Source organism: Natrix helvetica (genome assembly GCF_964273705.1).
Source record: "Natrix helvetica genome assembly, chromosome: 2".
Classification (NCBI taxonomy): Eukaryota; Metazoa; Chordata; class Lepidosauria; order Squamata; family Natricidae; genus Natrix; species Natrix helvetica.
This window is the reverse complement of record NC_138552.1, coordinates 200,967,344-200,984,338: the sequence shown is the minus strand read 5'-3', so window position 1 is coordinate 200,984,338 and position 16,995 is coordinate 200,967,344. Positions and strand designations below refer to the sequence as shown.

Sequence of the window (16,995 nt, the reverse complement as noted above, 5' to 3'; positions counted from 1 at the left end):
AGCAAAGTGAGAATAAATGAAGTCCTCGACTTACGATCAAAATTGCGCCCAAAATTTATATTGCTAAGCCAGATGTTAAGTGAGTTTTGCACCATTTTACCATCATTTTTGCAACAGTTAAGTGAATCACTTGCAGTTGTGAAGTTAGTAATATGGTTAAGTCAGGGGTGTCCAAACTTGGGAACTTTAAGACTTGTGGACTTCAACTCCCAGAATTCCCCAGCCAGCCGCTGGCTGGGGAATTCTGGGAGTTGAAGTTCACAAGTCTTAAAGTTCTCAAGTTTGGACACCCCTGGGTTAAGTGAATCTGGCTTCTGCTTTGACTTTGCTTGTCAGAAGGTTGCAAAAGCTGATCGCATGTCTGGGAAACTGCAACCGTCAAAAATATGAACCAGATTTCCATCTTGAGCTCGGGTTGCTGCAAGGTCGTAAGTATGAAAAACAGTCACAAGTGCCGGTCACTAAATAAACTGTCACTAAACAAACTTGTAAGTCAAGGTGATTAAATGAACTGTTGTAAGTCAAGGACTGCCTTATATTAAACGATGTGCAGCTTACAGCCCTGAACTGTTAACAGGAAATTGGATTAGTGCGCTTGAAATGGATTAGTGCTCTTGAAATTGTGATTTTATTTATTTCGAAATGACCGGTTTAGTTCAATGTAATAGCTGTCTTGCACCTGTCTTTCACAGTACTCTTCAAATTTGGATACTGTCCCCTTTGTAAACAAATTACTAGTCTACATAGACAGATTACCTATCTAGAATCTCTAATCTGTGCTCTCCCAAGGAGAAATTAGGTGTCCAATTCGGCCATTCCATTCTACGAAGATGCCACGCTATCAGCCGCCTCTGCCGCAAAGATCCTGCAGGAGAAGAGCAGTCTGGATCTGGCAGGATGAGAGTTGTGAACCATAAACACAAAGCTTTTGCTGTGACCCAGCATAACAGATATAGTGCCCTTGCTGACCCTAATGGGGACACTAAAGAGACAGGTCAAGGTAGTTGTGATAATGATGACTCAAGCAGGGGATCGTGGTCCAAAATGAAGAACTTACTTTGGAAAGGCAAAATGGGAAATCAGGTATCACACATCAGTTGCACAAGAAGAGCAAGGTATGCAAAAAGAATTCACCTGGTTGGTGATTCAATCATAAGGGATGTAAATTTAGGAAAGGTTATGGAGGTTTTAAAAGAGGTCAGGTGTCTGCCAGGTGCTACTGTCAACAGAGACAAGAGGTGTATTCTTAAGATAGTCAAGAATGCAAGTAAGGACTGTGATGTTGATGCTATTATACATCTTGGCACAAATGATCTGTCCCCAAAAGACGTACTTTCTGTGAAGAATGATTTCCAGAGCTTGGGGTATGAACTTAGTAGTATAGGTTGTAGGCTTATCTTTTCAAAGGTTTTACCAGTATATAAGGAACAAAAAGGGAAGGGCCAGCGTGTAGCAGAGTTTAATGTGTGGCTAAAGGAGTGTAAAAGGGAAGGCTTTGGTTTTATTATGATGTCTGCAGCTGGTCCAATGAAAAACTGTACAAAGGAGATGGTTTGCACCCATCCAAGAAAGGGACTGAGTTATTTGGCATTAAATTCACAGATTTTCTGGATAAATATTTAAACTGAACAGCGGGGACAGAGAATTAATTGATACAGAACATTTCTGTCCCCAGCAATATAAAATTCATAGGGTTATCAGTGCATGTAGCATAGATGTTTGTGCGGGTAAAATTCACTCCCACTGTCAAGCAAAACCAAGCATTTAATAGTGAGTACCATACCATGTGCATGAATCATACAAGTGGCAAGAAAATAGGGGCAGTCAGGCATAACACAGGTTATGTAGACAGTAAACACAGGGTCAGTCAAAATGGACTCAAATGTCTATACAATGCACAGAGTATGAGGAATAAACGGCGAATTCGAAATTCAAGTAAAAGTGGGCAGATACAATATTGTTGCCATTACAGAAACTTGGTGGGATGAAACCGACAAATGGAACATACAGCTAGAAGGATTTAAATTATTTAAAAGAAATAGACCAAATAAAAGAGGAGGTGGAGTTGCACTATATATAAGAAATAATTACCTCTCTACAGAAATAGAGCACAACAATGATGAGGACTATCTTGAATGCATTTGGGTCAATATTAAAGGTTGGGGGGGGGGAAATGACATTGCCATAGGTCTATACTACAGGCCACCCAACCAAGCAGAGGAAGTAGGTGAACTTTTTGCTAGTCAGCTAACTAAGGTATGTAGGAAGCACATCACAATAGTAATAGGGGATTTTAACTACCTTACATCAACTGGGAAACGAACTGCACAAAGTGGAAGATCCTGACAAACCAAGCAGACAACTTTGTTTCCCCAAAAGTAGGCAGGGGAACAAGGGGATCAGCCATATTGGGCTTAATTCTCACTAACAGAGAGGAAATGATAGAAGGTGTTGAAGCCACAGGAACCCTGGGGGCAAGTGACCATGCAATATTGGAATTCATTATGCAAACACAAGTAGTAGAACAAAGTGAAACTTGAGTCTTGGACTTTAAGAGAGCTAATTTCAATAAACTTAGAGGTTGGGAAAAATTCCATGTGTGAGAATCCTCAAGGGGAAAACAACTCAAGAAGCTTGGGAAATTTTGAAAAATGAAATTACAAAAGCCCAGTCTATCACAATAATAACAATGAAGAAGAAAAATAAGAGCTCCCAAAAGAAACCAGCATGGCTGCATAAAGAACTCTGACAAATTGAAAGACAAAAAAGTTAAGTATAAAAAGTGGAAGGAGGGGGACATAACTAAGGCAGAATATCATCAAATAGCCCAAGCATGTAAAGATGAAGTGAGGGAAGCTAAGGCTCACAATGAAGAAAGGTTTGCCACAAAAGTAAAAAATAACAAAAAAGCTTCTTCCAACATGTTAAAAACAAGAAAAAAGTTAAGGAAACAATTGGTCCATTGCTGGGAGAAAGTGGCAAGAAGGTGACAAGCAACAAGGAGAAAGCAGAACTATTTAACTCATGTTTTGCATCTGTCTTTACACAAAGAGATAAAACAGTCCAACCTATCAAAAACAGCACCACAAAAATCAGATTAGGAACACAAGTTGAAATAGGGAAGACAATGGTAAGTGAGCACCTGTCTACCCTAGATGAGTTCAAATCACCAGGACCGGATGGATTACACCCCAGGGTTCTGAAGGAACTGGCAGACGAGATCTCAGAACCACTGAACTATATCTTTCAGAGATCCTGAAGCACCGGGCAAGTACCAGAGGACTGGAAAAGAGCTGATGTGGTTCCCATCTTCAAAAAAGGGGAAAAAACAGATCCAGGAAACTACAGACCTATCAGCCTGACCTCAATACCAGGAAAGATTCTGGAAAAGATAATCAAGCAACGAATTTGCGAATACCTAGAAGCAAACAAAGTAATAGCCAAAAGCCAACATGGGTTTGTCAAAAACAGATCATGCCAGACTAATCTTATTGCATTCTTTGACAAAGTGACAAAATTAGTGGACCAGAGGAATGCCGTCGATATAGTTTACTTGGACTTCAATAAGGCATTTGATAAGGTAGACCATAACCTACTACTAGATAAAGTAGAAGAACGTGAGTTAGACAGCCTCATCACCAGATGGATTCGTAACTGGCTGACCAACCGCACTCAACATGTAGTCCTCAATGGAACTGGATCTACATGGAGGGAAGTATGCAGTGGAGTACCCCAAGGCTCTGTTTTGGGCCCAGTACTCTTCAACATCTTCATCAATGATTTGGATGAGGGAATAAATGGGGAACTCATCAAATTTGCAGATGACACCAAGCTGGCAGGAATAGCCAACACTCCAGAAGATAGGCTAAAGATACAGAAGGATCTTGACAAACTTGAACATTGGGCACTACACTGTTGCTTGCCGGTCCCTACAGAAGTTAATCTGGCACTTGGAAGCTTGGGGATTGAAAAGGAAAAGTACATATTAAAATAATAAAGAAAAAGATTATAGCCTATGTTTATGTTGCTTGAAGGACAACTGGCAGACTGGTGGAATGAATGAAGAAAAAGTTGATGGGAAGAAGCTCTCTGAGCAGCCTTCTTGGCTTCTGCCCCAGGGCTGAAAGAGGAGGAACTATTCTCATAGGAGGTCCTTCTTCTATGGATAAAGCAACATGAATTCTGAGAATGTCATTCTATGTCTTCTGGATGTAAATATAAATCCTTAAGAGAATTAAGGAACTACAAAGTCAATTAGCTTTCATTCAGTCCACTTCTACAGATTCTTATTCACACTTTATCAAGGAATTGGGCTTCGGTTTCATGATTGTGGTCACTATTTTGACTTTTGGGGCTCCCTCCTGGGGATACAGTTAACAGATTTTTATATGTTTTATATTTTTTCATAAATTGTGCTATTATCCCATCTACCCAGCATTTTATACTTTTTCAGCTAGTCTCTCATGCTATTTTGACAGAGGTGTCAGGACTTTCATTAACTTTGACATTTCATCAAAAGCATTTAAAAAATGCCTGGAATCTACCAAGTTGACCACCATTACCTGTTTTTAAGCTGAACAACTATTGCCTAGGCTCTAGGGGAGATTTTTTAAAAGGGTAAATTATATATATATATATATATATATATATATATATATATATATATATATATATATATATATATATATATATATATATATATATATATATATATATATATATATATATATATATATATATATATATATATATATATATATATATATATATATATATATATATATATATATATATATATATATATATATATATATACACATACATACATACATACATACATACATATATTTATATTTATATTTATATTTATATTTATATTTATATTTATATTTATATTTATATTTATATTTATATTTATATTTATATTTATATTTATATTTATATTTATATTTATATTTATATTTATATTTATATTTATATTTATATTTATATTTATATTTATATTTATATTTATTTATATTATTTATATTTATATTTATATTTATATTTATATTTATATTTATATTTATATTTATATTTATATTTATATTTATATTTATATTTATATTTATATTTATATTTATATTTATATTTATATTTATATTTATATTTATATTTATATTTATATTTATATTTATATTTATATTTATATTTATATTTATATTTATATTTATATTTATATTTATATTTATATTATTTATATTTATATTTATATTTATATTTATATTTATATTTATATTTATATTTATATTTATATTTATATTTATATTTATATTTATATTTATATTTATATTTATATTTATATTTATATTTATATTTATATATGCGTGTGTGTGTGTTGTATTTCTACTGATAAATAAATAAAGGGAGACTTATACACACACACACACACACACACACACACACACCCTTACTGGGATACAAACCTGGGCATATTTGGGCATACCAGGGGTTGTAACACACACACACGTATGTATGCATGTATGTATGTATGTATACACACACACACCACACACACACACACACACACACTGGGATTTGAACCTGGGCTCCCAGTAAGGGTATGGCTAGCTGATGAGAGCTAAATAGCTTGAAATAGATCTATACTAGTCTCCCTTTATTTATTTATAAGCACAAATACAACACAAATATAAAAAGGCAACATTAAAAATAAAAATATGGTTTTCTGCCTGGATGGTCCTCTGTAATGAGCCGAAGGACAGAAAGGGGGAGTAGTGACCTCCCTCCCATATTTGTGCATACCAGGGGTTGTAACACAAATACATACAGTAGAAGGAATGAAGTAAAGGAATTCATAAGGAATGAAGTAAAAATGAGAAATGTTTCTGTCCTTTGTGTTACATGGAACCAAGGGGTGGGGTTGTAGGAAGAAAGAAAGCTACAGAATTGGAAGGACGTTTAGGGGACATTTGGTCAGTATTCCCTCTAGCATTTTGAAGAGCTGACCATCTAGCCACTATTAGAAGACCTCTATTGAAGGAAAATGAAGGATTACTTTGCACAGCATGCTGGATCAGTTAGGAAGCTCTTCCTTGTATCCAGCCTGAACCTCCCCAAGATAGCTTGCAGCCTGGTATTCAGCCTGGCTGAGGTGGGGGGGGGGGTGAGGTGGGGGTGACTAGTGGCTAAGGGGAAGGAAGTATTCCACCGCAGGCTCAGCGAAGGAGAGACAGCGGTAAGAAGGAATGGAATGAAACAGATCATAAATTCATCTAGTTGCCTTGATTTCACCTACTATGGATATCATGTAATCATTCACTACAGTTTCCCTGTCAAATAGTTCATTGGTCTTTGGTACATTAATTTCAGACTTTTGCTTTTCACTGCATCATAAAGTCAATTTAACATTTCTGTCAAAACATTTGGCTTCTTATCTAACAACATAACATCCCCAACGTAACATCCTCTGTATACAAAAGTACATATATTTCACATTTCCAAACATTCTCAACCATGTCATTCCAAGTAATTTTTATATAGTGCATTTATCCACAAATATATTAAACAACATTGAGGGGTATCACACAACTTTGTTTTATGGCCGGTTCAATGTCACTAAGCATGCCATTTATCCCTATGCCTGCTTTACTTTTCTCATAAACCACACTTATTACATTCAGCATCCAACCTTTAGTTCATACTCATGCAACGTATTCCATAATTTATTTACTTTATTATATACTTTCTCTTTATTCATTTTATTGTGTACTTTAAAAAAAAACATTGTATATACAACTAACCTGAGAGCTAGTTTGGTGTAGTAGTAAAGGCACCAGACTAGAAAGTACAGTAGTAGATCGTGAGTTCTACTTCTGCCTTAGACATGAAAGCCAGCTGGGTGACCTTGAGTCAGTCAGTCTCTCCCAGCCCAACTCACCTCTCAAGGTGTTTGTTATTGTGGGAAAAATAGGAGGAGGAAAGTGTGTTTTCACCACCTTGAGTTTTTGTAAAAATAATGACAATGGTATACAAATAAACTGGAGGCTAAAACGTATAAAGAACAATTGCTGGATTTGGGTATATCTAGTTTAATGAAAGGAAGGATCAGGGCGTTGCCACAAAGAAGAAGGAGAACTTATTCTCCAAAACACCTGAGGGTAGGACAAGAAGCAATGGATGTACACTAATCAAGGAAGGAAGCAACCTAGAACTAAGGATAAATTTCCTGACAGAACAATTAATCAGTGGAACAACTTGCCTCCAGAAGCTGTAAAAGCTCCAACATTGGAAGTTTTAAGGAAGATATTGGACAACCATTTGTCTATAATGGTATAGCGTTTTCTGCCTGAGCAAGGGGGTTGGACTAAAAGACCTCCAAGGTCACTTCCAATTCTGCTTTCTGTTCTAAATAACTCTCTCACATTCAGAAATTTCTCAATGAGTTTCTGAAAAACAGAAGCCTGATCAGAGCATTCTCTGTGTGGTATAAACAAAAGCTCTGTTGTGCTACATGTACCCAATTTTGCTCATTTTCAAGTTTCAGGAATAATTCTATCAAATCCCTTCTGAGGCATGCTTAACAAAGTAGGCCCCCTGATGTTTTTGCATTCATTCTTGCTACTTTTCCCTTTACACGGGACAGCAATAAAAACTGTCCTATACAATTGCACTAACAGCTGATGACCTGGCGTGGCCTGGGTATGATGCAATATTTACAGGCTTGCACAAACACTCCATAAACCAAACCTCTTTGACATATCACTATCATTCCTTCCGGTAGCCTGTACTCTCAGTTGGTTTCATCTTTTGATAGAAAAGGTCAAAGTGATCCCATTTTGAGGCTACAGCAAAATCTGAATAATCAATTGTGATGGTAGGAAAGCTGATATGATGACTGTGAACTAGCCAAGACATTAGTTGATGGTTTTCTACCTGAGAATTAATAATTTATTATTACACTAGACTTTGTGTCAGCACCAAGGAATATGCAAGTAGGCATGGAACTCTGTAATCCAAGGCATGCTAAATATTCAGCGTGCTGAAAAATGGTTTGCTGGAAGACCCCTTAATGTGTACCCTTCAACCTTATTACCTGGCCGTTTTATCCAATAATTCATGATTTAAGTTTGCTAAACCTGGTGGGGAGGGCTGATGGAGTATATATGAAGAGTGAATGCAATGTTTTGCTGAATTGCTTGGAATCGATAATGCTTTGCTTGCAATAAAATCGCTGAATGTTGTGTATTGTCCATATTTTCTCATTGCAAAAGATCTAGTTTCTTCTCCCTAGAAGGCACCTTCCCCATTGTGCCAGGTAGATAAAAGTTGTTAACCTGGTAATAAAAGACATACCAATCCAAGCCATGCACCTTTTATGCATGCATGCAACACTATTCAAGGAAAAAGGGGAAGGCCACCTTTCGTTACACCAATGTCTCCCAAAGCACCTCTGATGGTCACAAATGTCCACTCTTGATTTGGGAAATGTGTGAAAATTAGAATATGGTCTTCTGTTTTAAAACAAGCAAACCTAGTCACATCTGCTTTGTGGCTCTCGGCCCAGCTCCCTCATGGGTAAATGTAGGCCTTTTGATGAAGCTGCATAAAGCTTACAACTCAGGACTGCAAAAAACCTGGACAATCACTGGATGGCAACAAAGAACTAGAATTTCCTGTCTTCTGGATTTTTGGAGCCCAGGTATGATAGCTTTTGCTTATTTTCACCTTTCTCAATTTTGTACCTTCCCACTGAGTTGGAACTACAACTCAGTAGTTAGATATCTACAACAGTAGATATGGTTTCCACCAAGGTCCTCTGTTCCGGGAACAGAGGTTTGATTCTATTGGCTGAGAGTCTGACAGCTCCCTATAAAAGGGCTGCTGTCAGACCCAGCCTTTGCTGGATTGTTCTCACTTACTGTCTTGTTAATAAAGAGCTGTTGTTACTTTAGCCTGTGTCTGCCTTTCCATTGCCCGATCTAACACCGAGCATGGCCAATTCTGGCTAGGCCCTAGTGGTTCTGGGAATTATAGTTCCAGGGCTTAAGAAAGCTGCCCTAAGCCTCTCACAGGATGTTGGAAACCATGAAATCCCTCTCACTGGATGTTTCCTAGAGGCCCATTTATGTTGCAAGAAGGATTAGGGATGTAGTACAATCTGATGTCACACAATCCCGCAACATAAGAAGCTACACCTTTTCTGCTAATACAACCCTTAGTTGTCATTGGAGAATATATGACTATTCAAACTTAGAACTTTTCTGCTTTGCAATAAAAATCACTTTGCAATACAGATTCCCAGATGGGTGTTTCATACTGGATTTTGCTGTTCAGACTCCTAGAAATCTCAACAATTTATTTAATGTTTTTAAAGACTGGGACTAGTTCATTCACCAAAAATGCACTCTTCACTTTCATTGCTCTCTTCAAAAGCCCTTCAGTGCTGTTTGTTGTGAAATGCTACTGCCATGAAAAAGATTAAATACTAATGGCAATGGGTATAATCTATAGTTATCTTAATTAGTAGCTGACAAAGGAGGAGGAGGAGGCAGGTTCTAAAATGATCATAGTCCCAACCCTGAATTTTCTTTCCAGATCAACAGGTTGTTGTAGTGACTTGCTCATAGAAATTTAGGTGGAGTTTTCTTTAGGGCCTGCGAGGATCACAAAGCTGCTCTCTACTTTCCTTTCTTCCTTCATCTCCACAGCTCTGTCTCTTTTCCATTAACACACATTTTATTTAACCCCTGATTGTTTTTCTAGACTACCAAAGCCATTGCAGGAAGACCGTTTTTTTTTTTTTTTTGCTTAGCATTTAAAGCATCTGGAAAAGACCTAACAGCAAGATGGTTCAGTATGGTCTGGATTATACCCGCTGCAGATGGATCTTGCCTCTTCTGCTGGGCTTAGCAATGATCTTTGGCATCATTTCGCTAGCTGGCTCGGGCTGGGTAACCTCACAAACCTCTCCATTTGTGACTGAGGGCACATTATGGAAGTTATGCTCTTTAGGAAATGGCAAGCGATGTACATCTCTCATGGATTTTGGTAAGGATCTCAGTGATGGAGACACTGTAAGACAATTTGTGTATGTGCGTGTGCGTGTGTGTGACACAAATTACATTAAGTATTTAGGCGCATCATATGCTTTATAACATTTTTGCACATGTAACTCCAAGTATTCTTCTCACTGTTATCATTACTTCAATTTTTTCTCCATATTAGAAATGCTTAGTAATTTGTGTTTTTTTAAAAAAGAAGAAGGAATTGCTTGTCAGACAGAACAATTGTGCAAGTAGATGCTATAAAACCCTTCCTTTTCTGGTTTATTTGCACTCTCGGGCTAAGGAATTTGTAGCTGTTATTTTTGTCTTAGTCAGTAGAAAATACGGCAACTTAAAATTTGGAAAATTATTATTTTGATTTTTTTTATTGGTGCCAATCATAAAGTCTAAGAAATTATTGGGTGTGCAGTGACATAATAGGGTTAAATGATTATACCCAATGGATTTGTGTAAGGTTCAGTATTTCTGAACGTACTGATATCAATGTTTCCAGCAAACACATTTTGGAAGCATATTAAATATGGTTGTCTCTTTTTGGAAATAGTGTTAATGTCATGAACACTTGTATTTTCTGGATGATCTTCAGAACAAAATATTTGAAGGCTGCACTGGTTATGTAGGGTGCAAGCTAAATAAAGTGAAATGAAGGATTAAAAAAAAAATCTTCAGCAATGAAGGGTTTAACATGCCGTCAGTGACAGATATTCTGTTTATACTACGGAATAGGATTCAATCATTTTTGTGTAATAAGTGTCAATCATTTTTACAGAGACAGTTAAATTTTCATGTGTAGAAAATGTAAAACCCTCCAAGGAATCCTTAAGTAATTTATTTATTTTACATTGGTGGATGAAATCTGAGGAATATACCCAGGGATATTTAAAATGCCATTCCAAGCAAAAATACTGCACAAATAAAAGTAGAATATTTATCTTATATGCCATGTGCTCTTTTCATAAAGCCATGGAACATATCTCTTGAATTTGGGTCTCTAAAATCCCAGTTAGCCCCTACTATTCATTGCCCCCAGCTTTTCAATGTGATCTTCTCAGTTTTAATATCTTTGTATAAAGATTTCTACTCTTTTACAAATGCTTTTATAAACTCTGAGCTGCCTATTCTTAACAAAATGTTTTTAACATTTGACATGCCAGGATCTTTCCTGGATTTAATCTGTATAGAGCAATTCAGTATTATATGAGCACCTCAGTTGAAACAAATAAATAAAAAAATACTCCCAAGTGTTTAGACGGTTAAGATTTAGATTCCATTACATTCCTTTCTCTGCTACATTCTCAAGTTATTCCTGATTTTATGGTTTTTTCGGTCCAAAGAAATCAGTGTCACCCTGGTTGTCAATTCTGCACTAATGGCAAGACATGAAAGAGATTTTACGAGAACCAGAATTAATCTGGTTATGCATCCCACAGTCATTCCTGTTCAAACAGGTTATTGAAATATTAAAATAACCCAGAAAGCCTTACTTAACAGAGACAAAGATATGATGCCTAACAGCAAAGGTAGAGATCTCTTTATCATACCTATTTGGCTGAAAAAAAGACCAAATGCTTTCCATTGGCTTACTCTAAAACTGTAGCTGCTTTAAAATCAAAGAACCCACGAAATAATTACCCCCTTTGGCAGATGAAACTATATGGATGCAATGATTGGAGTTCACAAAGCATTTTGAGCTATTTGATTTAGTTTAGCGGATCATGGAAATCCAGCTGTTATGTTTGGTAAGGGTTAGTTGGTAAGCCATGGCAAATGCCTTACTTCTGTATATGAACCCATCCAAATTGTGGTTTATTTGATAACCCATTATTGCATAAAACACGGATAAATGGATGCGCTATGTATACCCTATCGTACCTTCTTGAATAACTGAATGGTATTTTAGAACTGTATCTTGCTAGGATAAGGCATAAAAGATGGAACCATTGTTGTCTGTTTTTATTTCCAGCTTGGGGTAGAGCTGCAGCTGGTACCTTCTTAGTTGGATTTGTACTCGTCTGCATCTGTTTTGCCTTGTCCATCATCGCCTTTGCCATCCCGACACTTCGCTTCAACTTCATTAGAGGCATAGGAGGCTTGTGTTTTGTTGCTGGTAAGGCTACGTATCCAAAGCAAAAGAAGTATGGGTAGAATATTGTAGAATATGGCAGAACAGATTTAGTTTGGAGAGACACCTGCTATTTCTATGGCAGTAAGAAAATAACAGTGTAAGTATGAAAAAAGATTTACAGGTACAGATTAACAGAGTTGGAAGGGACCTTGTAGGTCATCTAGTCCAACAGATTTGATTTGTGCCGGTTCACATTTTCTCAGGAAACTCAACAAAACGGCAGTATAGAAAGACCTCAACTTACAACCACATTTGTTAAGCGAGTCAGGGCCCCAATTTTTTGATCTTTTTTTGGCTACAGTTGTTAAGCAAATCACTGCAGTTGTTAAGTGGATCATGCAGTCATTAAGTGAATCTGGATTTTCCTTTCCCTTGACTATGTGCTTGTCAGAAGCTGGCAGGGAAGGTCATAAATGATGATCACATGACCCCAGAACAGTGCAACTGTCATAAATACATGCCAGTTGACAAACACCCAATTTTTGTTCACATAACCATGGGACGCTGTAAATGTGTGAACCGGTCATAAGTCATTTTGTTCAGTGCCATTGTAACTTTGAACAGTCACTAAATGAATGATTGTAAGTCAAGGACTTTACTTTACTTTACTTTTATTCATATTTCTAGACCGCCCCCTCTCCCAAAAGGGACTCGGGGTGGTGTACAGTCAATGGAATACATAAAAAGAATACATAAATAAACAAGTACTTAAATATTTAAATACTTAAATAATTAAATGCTTAAATGGAGGAGGTTATAAAAACTGTACATTCAAGTAAAGCATTTAAAATACAATATTTAAAAAAACGACCCCTAAAAATACCCCAAAGAATTAAATTTAAAATAGTTCCCCAGAAATTCCAATTAAAAATATCTGCCAGGAGGTAAAATAACCTACCTGTATTTCATAAAAGCAGGCTAATAGGGATGATACTCTGTTATAATTAATGGAGAAAATAGTTGCATTTTTTAAAAAAAAGCACAAGCATTGTCTATTTCATTTTAAACCGGGGAACAAGACAATATCCATATCCTGAAATAGAGGGCAGGGGAGGAGAATATAAAAAGAGCTTTTTTGCTTTTCCTAAATTCTTCTGAATTCATCACTGGCCTCTACTTATTTTTCTGTTTTATATATGTATGTATGTGTGTATGTGTATGTGTATGTGTATGTGTATGTGTATGTGTATGTGTATGTGTATGTATATGTATATGTATGTATGTATGTATGTATGTATGTATGTATGTATGTATATATGTATATGTATATGTATATGTATATGTATATGTATATGTATATGTATATGTATATGTATATGTATATGTATATGTATATGTATATGTATATGTATATGTATATGTATATGTATATGTATATGTATATGTATATGTATATGTATATGTATATGTATATGTATATGTATTTGGGTTACAACCCCTGGTATGCCCAAATATGGGAGGGAACTCACTACTCCCTCTTTCTGTCATTCGGCTCATCACAGAAGACCATCCAGGCAGAAAACCATATTTTTATTTTTAATGTTGCCTTTTTTAAATATTTATTTATCAGCACAAATACAATACAAATATATACATTCAAAAGCATTCTAAATCTCTGATCACCCTTTGAGTAATTCTATGTAAACATGACTCAAAAGTTATCTGTCATGCATCATCTTTAGTGCTGAACGACTAAATTGTACGTTTACCTTCATTACTCTTGTGTAAAATTTGATTCAGAATCTCACATCACCATTTCGGCGGTATTTCTTGTCAGCGCTTCAAACCTCAAAGTAGGGAAAGGACTGCAGCTTAGTGGTTAAGAACATGCTTTGCTTCCAGTTAACCTTTAGCCTCTTTACCTAAAAATGGTCTCATGTTACAAGGCTGTATCTTACGATACTGCCAAATACTGGACTGCATAAATCATCTGCCTGAGGACATAAGACAGTTTAATTTAACCACAATATTAGATGGATTGGGCAAATAGAATACAAACTACCATAGGAGTAGGATGCCGACAGGGCTCAGAATTCTCCCAAGGCCATTTTTAAAAACATACAATCCACTGTTCTCTTACTGTTTTCATGTGTTAGTAACTAATTTTTAATCTTTTTGTTTTTTTGGCAGCCATATTCTCATTAATGGGCCTTGTCATCTATGCTGTAATGATTTCAACACGCGTGGCCTTCCCAGTAAATACCCTGCATGTGTTTGATTGGAGCTACGGCTTTGGATGGACCATGTGTATCATGGCAGTAGGTCTTGGATTCTTCTTTTGTTGTCTCCCCCTCTATGAAGATCATATTTTGGGAAACGTCAAACCTGAATTTTATTAAAATCTCCTATAAACGTCAGCAGGGTCATCATAAGGAGTCCCTGATTGTTATGGGTCCAAAGAAGCATTACAGATATACCTACCAGCCGAAGTCCAATATGCTAGAATATTAGAATATATAGAGATTTAGCAGCTCAAAAAAAAAAGTATTAACGAGAATTGCTCTTAATTCTTGTTAATGTGGATTTGTTATTTTTTAAAAAATCTTTTTTTACCATTAGTTTTTATAGGCAAATAATAATTGAACTGCATAAATTAAACCTTCACCAATTGACAGTGTTTGTTTATAATCAGTATTGACCTCCTCCTGTGGCCCCCAGGAACGTCTATACTATTCTGCTCCCGACCTTTTGGGGGCAAACTTTTAGGGTTCAAAAGCCTGCAGAGCGTAAGATGAATTAATGACAACAGCTACTCTGCTTCATTCCTCAGTGGGAGAGAAAGCCTGTTTAAATTCAACCCACTAGACAGACATACCACCAGGAAACCAATGTTGAAAAAAAGACCCCCCTTGATTGTATTATTACTAATATGTATAAACTTGCCTTCTCCAACCTATCAACTGCAAATGTGTTGGGATTGCAACTCTCAGAATTGGATGTTTAATTATGGTGACTGAAAGATTTTGGAATCTGCATTGTTCTAATGAAACATCATTATTGAAGCACATGCTTTGTTTGCAATTTCCCCCCCCCCCCCAAATTTAGCTATAACCATGATGGCGAACCTATGGCATGCGTGCCCGAAGTGGTACTTGGAACCATGTCACCTGGCACATACGGTGTCACCCATTCCTCTTCCGGTTACTGCCACACATGTGCACGTGACGATCAACTGGCCTTTGTGCATGTGACAGTGCTGGAAACCGGAAGAGCTTGTCGGCGCATGCGTGGCAGTAGCCAGAAGAGTAGCTGGCTGGTGAACATGCATGCACCGGAAACCAGAAGTTCATTTTCCGGCACGCACATGCCCCCTGAGCATCTCCTCTTCCTGTTTGCAGCCCAGTTGAGCGTGCCCGTGTGTGAAGTTCTCCCTTTTTGGCACTTGGTGCCACATGTGTGTGTGCATGCTCATTTTTCGGCTCAGTGCCGAAAAGGTTCGCCATCATTGGGCTATAACATCTTTGTTTATTAACAAGAATGGGAAAGATGAAGCCAACATGGAAAACTTTTATGTACCTGAAAGCATTATTAGCCAGAACAGACTGCATGAACTGCACAAATTGTTTAGTTAGGAAGAGGTTGGGAAGAAATTATGGTCCCACCCTAGCTGAGAAAACCGGACACCAACCTAATTTCTCTTAGTTTTAGCAAAAAATATTTGGCCTGCACATTTTAAAGGCAACTCTATTACATTCCAAACTTGTTTACAATAAACAGTAATCTCTTATTAGATGTTCTCAGATCTGCAAACTAACCTTCAGAAGAGTTTGCTGATGTTCCAGTTGTACTTTTGTATTAGCATATCTTAGTTTTGCCTACTTGTTTTAAAGTGTAAATACATAACCTTTCGTAATGCACGGATGTATAATTGCCACAATATCTTCATTATTTTTTCTATGGGAGCAATTCTTTTGTAATATTTTGTTTATGTTCAGCTGATGAAAGCAACACAACCCATCATAACACTGAAAGGACAATGGTGCTGCATAGGCATAGGGAAGTCAGAAAATGTACATATATACATTATCTATTATACTAAAGGTCAGCTTGTACTCATTTTGTTTGCCATATTCTGACCTCTTACAGCAAGTGTGAGCAACTATGGCAACTTTATGACTTGTGGACTTCAACTCCCAGAATTCCTGGCTGGCTTAAAGTCCAGTTAAAGTTCACAGGTCACAAAGTCACCATAGTTATCCACCCCTGTTCTATAGACTTGTTTCTTAATTCAAACCGTATTCCCAAGTCAAAATACATAAAACTGTCGCCTTAGATTGTTCGCCGTAGGAATTGTGTGGCTTCCATGTTCTGCATAATGTTCAAGGTTTAATTAAAAGGTAAATCAATACTTACAATGGCAAGTTGAACTCAAAACATCTATTGTGCTTTGGCATCATTTTCCATGTTTCTTAATTGCATGCTCAAAAGTATGTGATATTATTAAAATCCGTTAATAGAATTTTTTTTGTCTGTTGCTTAATGAGTAAAATAATTTGTAGGGTTGGTATTAAATACTATTAAATGGCTTAAAATAAAAACAAACAACACAAACAACTTAAGTATGTGAACACACTGTCCTGATCAAATGACAGGTGCAGATTTGTTGAACATTGAGAAAATGGATTAGCACACAGAGGCTATAATTACTGTTAAAAATACAACCATTGCCCAGTATACTAAAAAATGTTTAGGCAGTTCCCTATAAGAGCTCTAAACATTGACTGCTTCAGGCAAGACTGGGAAACCTGTGGGCCTTTGTGGGAGTTGAATTTTAACAGTGTCTTAAACATAGTTCAGACCTCGGAT

At 36.7% G+C, this 16,995-nt stretch overlaps 1 protein-coding gene across 1 annotated transcript; it reads left to right on the top strand.

The window, feature by feature from the left end:
* Nucleotides 1-9,605: 9,605 nt before the first annotated feature.
* On the top strand, nt 9,606-16,648 carry LOC309387304 (p53 apoptosis effector related to PMP-22-like). Its single transcript, XM_081943748.1, has 3 exons — nt 9,606-10,047; nt 12,028-12,171; nt 14,320-16,648. Exons 1-3 carry the CDS (start codon nt 9,846-9,848, stop codon nt 14,526-14,528), a joined length of 555 nt encoding a protein of 184 aa, XP_081799874.1. The 5' UTR covers nt 9,606-9,845; the 3' UTR covers nt 14,529-16,648.
* The last annotated feature ends 347 nt before the right edge of the window (nt 16,649-16,995 follow it).